This window comes from Calliphora vicina, chromosome 5, assembly GCF_958450345.1.
Source record: "Calliphora vicina chromosome 5, idCalVici1.1, whole genome shotgun sequence".
Lineage (NCBI taxonomy): Eukaryota > Metazoa > Arthropoda > Insecta > Diptera > Calliphoridae > Calliphora > Calliphora vicina.
Genome location: NC_088784.1, coordinates 53,419,299 through 53,425,298, shown reverse-complemented (window position 1 = coordinate 53,425,298; position 6,000 = coordinate 53,419,299). Strand labels below are relative to the sequence as shown.

General features: G+C 32.5%; 1 protein-coding gene across 1 annotated transcript; it reads right to left on the bottom strand.

Annotated features, from left to right (window-relative positions):
- Positions 1 to 1,924: 1,924 nt before the first annotated feature.
- On the bottom strand, positions 1,925 to 4,917 carry LOC135961260 (uncharacterized). Its single transcript, XM_065512757.1, has 2 exons — positions 3,952 to 4,917; positions 1,925 to 2,350 (listed from the first exon to the last, which is right to left on the bottom strand). The coding sequence occupies exons 1-2, from the start codon at positions 4,915 to 4,917 to the stop codon at positions 1,925 to 1,927; spliced, it is 1,392 nt and encodes a 463-aa protein (XP_065368829.1).
- Between the last annotated feature and the right edge of the window lie 1,083 nt (positions 4,918 to 6,000).

The following is a 6,000-nucleotide window of genomic DNA, read 5'->3' as shown; positions in this document are numbered from 1 at the left end:
TCGTAAAATGTTGTAGACAAAAGTTACAAACAAAATTTTTTCCTTTATGTTTGCTGGTTTGTTTTCTAATTAATCTGTTTTTGAGAAATAAAATTATTTAAGTATTTTTATAAAATTCGATAGTTTTCATATTATTATACCTTGAAATATTTTTTATCCATACGTAATGTGCTGTAGTTGATGAATTAGTTTCCTTTTGAAGAAACAGAAGATTAATATGTTGCGTCTTAATCTCTTTAGTTTTATAATATGGTCCAATTATAATGTTTTTTTCTTCATCGTATCCAAAGACGTTTATGCTTATCCATTCGTTGAGATTTTCAAAAAGCTCAACATGTTTTATTTGTAATGGAAAGCATAAACCTTCAAAGTTTAATGTGGTTTCGCCAATAATAATTTTTGTTGAATGTATATCCACTGGATAAGATGATGTCCTCTCAGCACTTATGGTAAAATTATATATTGCTGAAACTATTGCCCATTTAAAACAAAATTCATCATTGTTTCTTATGTTGATACAAGCTTTTTTTAATGATAACATTTTCGGGGTAGGAATATATGTTGAACCCTTTAGTGGTTGATACTTATTTAAGTTTATTTCTGCTCTTAATATTTGAATCAAGGTCCAACCACTATCCCTTTCTTGAAATTCCTCCATCTTTGTTGAGATGCTTGTAATTTTTTCCAAAAACACATTGCTGAAATCCTCAATTGAGAATATAGTTATCATTTTTGATTGAAATGTTTTTACTTCAATCATAGTGTCATCTAAGTTATCCAAATTAGGTTTAACATATAATGCGAAAAGCTCAATATTGAATTTCATAGCATTATATAAAGAAATCCACAAAGTCATCTCCTCTTTTAACGCGACACACGCTCTCTTTAAGAAATCTTCCGGAATGAGACATCCTTCATCTGTGTTTTCAAAAGATAGAGTTTGAATTCGTCTTTTAAAAGCACTATTTTTTCTTTTAATTCCAATACATGGAGAAGGAAAATTTGTAAGACTTCTTGAAGAGCTAGCATGCACTCTTTCATGTGAAAATAAATTTGTTTCGCTAGCGAATTTCTTTCCACACTCAATGCAATTAAACTTGTTTTCCATATTGTTTTTATTTATTTTTTGGTTAGATGTTATACACTTCAACAATGTTTGTATACTAAATAAACCCTTGATTTTGAATAACAAATTGATATTATTCTAGAATCTACTTTAGAAAATGTAAAGAAATATTTATTGTAAACATTTGAATAAAAATTTAATTTGAAAATATTTTTTTGAGTGTTTATGTTTAAGTGTGTTTGTGTAGTCGACTACAGCTAGTTCAGTTTTATGTATACATTATATAATAATAGAAAAACTTTTTTATAATTTTTATATATGTAGGTTTTATTATTATTTTTTACAATATTTACTTAATAAAAGTATATACATAAATAAATTTAAAAAAATACTATATAAAAATTAAAAACGTTTCGATAATAAATAATATTTTTTTATTATGTCATTTATCTTGCTTTTAAGTCTATCGTATGCTATACAACTGCATGTGTCAGGACCTTCAGTAGCGTTTTTCCTCGACCAAGGACAATTTTTATAGTGAGCACCATGTTTAGAACTTATAATCATTATTAGTTCTTGTCCATCCAATTTTAAAAATTCATCTATTAAATCCTTATGTTCAGGAAAAATGTCATTTTCAAAATCTTTTAAAAACTTGAGGATTTTTTGTTCCATATTTGTATTTGATATGTCTTCTATAATTCCTTAAGATTGAATGACCATAGCTTTTTTAATTTATAATACTTATATAGAATTTTTATTCAAAACTTTTATTTTTATACAAATATATGTATATACATTATCTATATACTATTTTTTAGATACATATAACATATATATAGATAATTAAATATTATGTTAATATATTCTTGGTATTTTTGTTGCTTCCCAACTAAAAAAAGGTTGAGAATTAGGGATGAAAAAGTCTTCTTCAGCATCTTTATCATTGGGATCCACTGGGATTGCCTCTTCCAATTCTAATATATAAGAGTTGTTCTCCAACTTCTTTGTTAAATTAAATTTTTCATCGCCAGCTCCTACAATTATTTTATCCTCCAAGCTATTGTAACGCTTAGGGAGATACAGCATTCCATCCTCTAGTTCTGCAATCACCACATTTCCATATTTGTTTCTATGACGAAACATATTCAAAATTTTATATGACTTTGATGGTTGCAAGTCCTTAACCGATAAATATGATTTTGCTTTTAATTTATTAAAAGCGGTTACAATCTCGGCGTTTGTAATTGTATCGGAACTCATATTTACTCTTTTTAGAACCTTCTATGAACGAATGCAATTATATTGTTTTAAAACCTAGTATTTATAACAATTATTTTCAATAAGTTTAGTTTTTTATTTAAAAATACTCAATTTATAGATCTATAAAATCTACGAATAAACATTTTTAAATTTTGTTATTAACATAAAAAGTACTCAATACTTGAATAAATACCAAAAAAAGGTGTGAGAAATAGAGAAAAAAATAATCAAAAACCTATAAATACTCAAAAAAAAGGTTTGAGAAATGAATAACCTTTTCAACAGAAAAAAATATATTATAAGAAAAATATATATTTATCCCAATTCATAACAAAAATTATTCTCCCATACAGATTCTAAACACAAAATTTATAATCCCAAATTCAATTTTATATCCCAAACTATATTTTATATGAGAGAAAAATTTTTTTTCTTATGGAAAAAATACATAAAGTAGGCACAGAAATCAAACAAAATACACTCCCATAGAGATTGTAAATTTCAAATTTCTATCCCAAAATCAATTTTATATGAGAGAAAAAATTTCTAATTATTCTCCCATACAGATACTAAACACAAAATTTATTATCCCAAACTCAATTTTATATGAGAAAAAAAAAATTCTCTGTGTTAGTATCCCCATTTTACTACTACTGACCACACATTCGTCCCGAATGTTGTCCCCACCTCCTCATGTACCCCGACACCGTCGTACATCTCCTAGTTCCCTGCGAACTCCCCACCTTCTCCACCTCGTAACGACCATGGTCAAGCTCCTTCACCACCCCATAAGGACCAAGAAACTTCGGTTCCAACTTCATTCCAGCACCAAATCGTGTGCGCTTAATGGCGACCAATCCACCACCGTCATATGCTGTTATCGGAACCCTTCCCCTATCAAATATCCACCATTCCTCCTTCCGAATCCGCAATTCATGCAACCTTCGTAGAATTAGTTCACCTAACAAACTTCCAACATCAAAATCATCGCAAATCCTCATATTCAAAACATTGTTTAAAATCATTGGAACCTCCCTTATACGCTCATCCTGGGGTCGTGCCTTCCTCACACTACGGTACCTGAAAGAATTCCCAATCATAGGGCATTGCGCTCGACTCCATACATCCACACATCTCATCCCCGAAACAATACTATTTTCCGTCTCGTAGTCAATTTCCAATAAAAATAGATCACTCCTAGACATCCTCGGCAGAACATTTTGTTCCCTCATCGTTAATGCGAAAGAAGCACAATATGTCATCGCCCTGAACCTCAAACTCAATACATAAATCATCGATCCATCCAAAAGTCTAACCGTCAAAAACTCCACAATACAACCACGAAAATCAATCTTCCCTCTCAAAAACTGACACTTCATCCATTCAATATCCAGTCCGTTTAGCTCCGAGACCTTCAATACTCCTCGTAACATCCCAATTTCCTTCTCTTCATTCCCTGAGAGAAGTACTCGATCATTCGTGTCAATCATCATCGATCCCTCAGTCACCAATTCCCTAAAAACCGAAGAAATGTAATCAAATTCTAACCTCCTAAATGCCTCTACACCCCTCGAACACCGTATAACATCATCAGTTACAACCACTTTAAAATCGTCCCTTACCTTCGTCTCATCAAGTCTACGATAATCGCAGCATAGTCGTTTGGTTCCGTCTATTTTTGCAGCTAATACCATTGGTGCAGCATATTCCGAAGAGCTCGGCTTATTTACGCCCTCCTTAAACAACTCTACCAATTGTTCGTCTACCAAAATTGGATCCGTATATGACATTCTTCTCGGCATCTGTGCCGCGGGAATCTCATCATTTAACATCATCTTCATCGAGCAATCTTCAGCTCTAGTTGGTTCATACGTCCCAATTAAATTCTCCAATTCAATATTCTTCACCAAGTGTTGAGCGTCCAATTTATCACCACACTCGCTCTGCAGCTCAGCCATCAAACTGTCATTCCCAGTATCATTCACTTCCTCAACTTTCGCGGATCGCCCCTTATATCGAAATTTAGCTCCATCCGAATTAATAACCAAATCAACCTCATCAAAAATATCATTCCCTAACACAACGGAATACAAAATATCACCCTCCTTACAAACATGGAATGTTACATCCATTTCAACCTCATCCATACCGACCTTAACAGTAAAATTACCCATCGTAGTAATCTTCCTTCCACCTATTCCGACCAAAGTCCTCACATCCGGTTTGAGATCAAACTCACCTAAAATCAATAGGCTATCGCAACGAATAGCACAAATATCGCTACCAGTATCGACGAAAGCAGAAATTGTCCTATCCAAAATCGAGATGTCCTTAAATATTCTTCTTGATGGAATAATTATATCGTCAGACAACGTATGAACATTATTGGTGCTCTTGCCATTTCCTCCGCCTCCACTTCCTTTTTTATCCTCGTTCTTCTCCTTCTTGACCTCCTGTCCGCACTCAAATGACTTATGTCCAAAACCATGACACTTAAAGCATTTTACCTGCGGATTTGTGCACGCACTCGATATATGTCCCTTGTCGCCGCACTTATAACAGCGTCTATCATTCTTGGTTTCAGGCATCTTCTTTGCAAAACTTTTCGGTCGCACGCCCTTTGAGCTTGATTCTGACACACGTATCTTCTCATATATTTCGATATTTTCCTTAAGTTCGTCTAAGTTCCTTGACCGGTATAAAATAGCCTTGTTTGACTTATAGTCGCTTATCCCATCTATGAAGTATTCAATTAAGCTCTGTTTGTCCAATCTAATAGGATTTCCAATCTCTCATAGACCATAAAGATATTCGCGTAATGTTTCACCCGACTTCTTCTTCCGATTTCTCAATGTTCTATGAATTTTCAACGATAACAGCTTTCTTCCGAATTCTTTCCTCAAAGCCTGCTTTAGGGAACACCAATCCTTAATACCAGATTCGCTTCTAGCAAAAGTCTTCGCAGCACCCGTCAACAATTGTTTTGCGTATATGTACCGCTGAAGGTCGTTCCATTTAACAGCACATGAACAGTCTTCGAACTCTTCTAACCATTGTTCAATTTCTGGCAAACCATCGCCTGAAAAAGCTGAAACCGAATCCTGAACGTCCCTTAAAGTAAAACTACTGTGGGGTAATTTCGCAACATTGCCGGCAACTACAGAAGAAGCTTCACCATAATCGGAATTATCATCTACATTCTCCACATTAAAATGAGTCAAAAGTCTTTCCTGTAAAACACTCTTATTACCAGTTCTAGAAAGTCCTAATTCGTCCAATTTGGCCCTCAAGCCCTCTAAATTCAATCCCAAAATTTCGTCTCGGTCCATTGTGTCCATCAACGGCTCATAAATTTAAAATTAAATATTATTATAAAAATTAAATAATTATTACAATTAAAATATTCAATATCAATACAGTATTATCTAAAACACTATCCACGTATAAAATCTCGATGGAATAATTTCGCCAAAGTTAATTACAATATTATAAATTTCATCAATTATCATCGAATAATCTAAACATTAAAAATTAATCATTAAACTCCGTATTCAAATTAATTAAAATCAATCAAAATAGTCCAAATTACATTAATTATCCTCAAAGAATTTAAACATCCAATCAAAATTCACATCTAATTTAATTAATCAAAATACTCAAATTATTATCAT

Bases quoted from the DNA above. Each gene is read 5' to 3' on its own strand.
- LOC135961260 (XM_065512757.1), bottom strand. From the start codon at position 4,917: ATGCCTGAAACCAAGAATGATAGACGCTGTTATAAGTGCGGCGACAAG. The intron at 2,351-3,951 runs GTAAGGGACGAT...ATTCGTTCATAG, and splicing joins GTAGACTTGATGAGACGAAG to AAGGTTCTAAAAAGAGTAAA.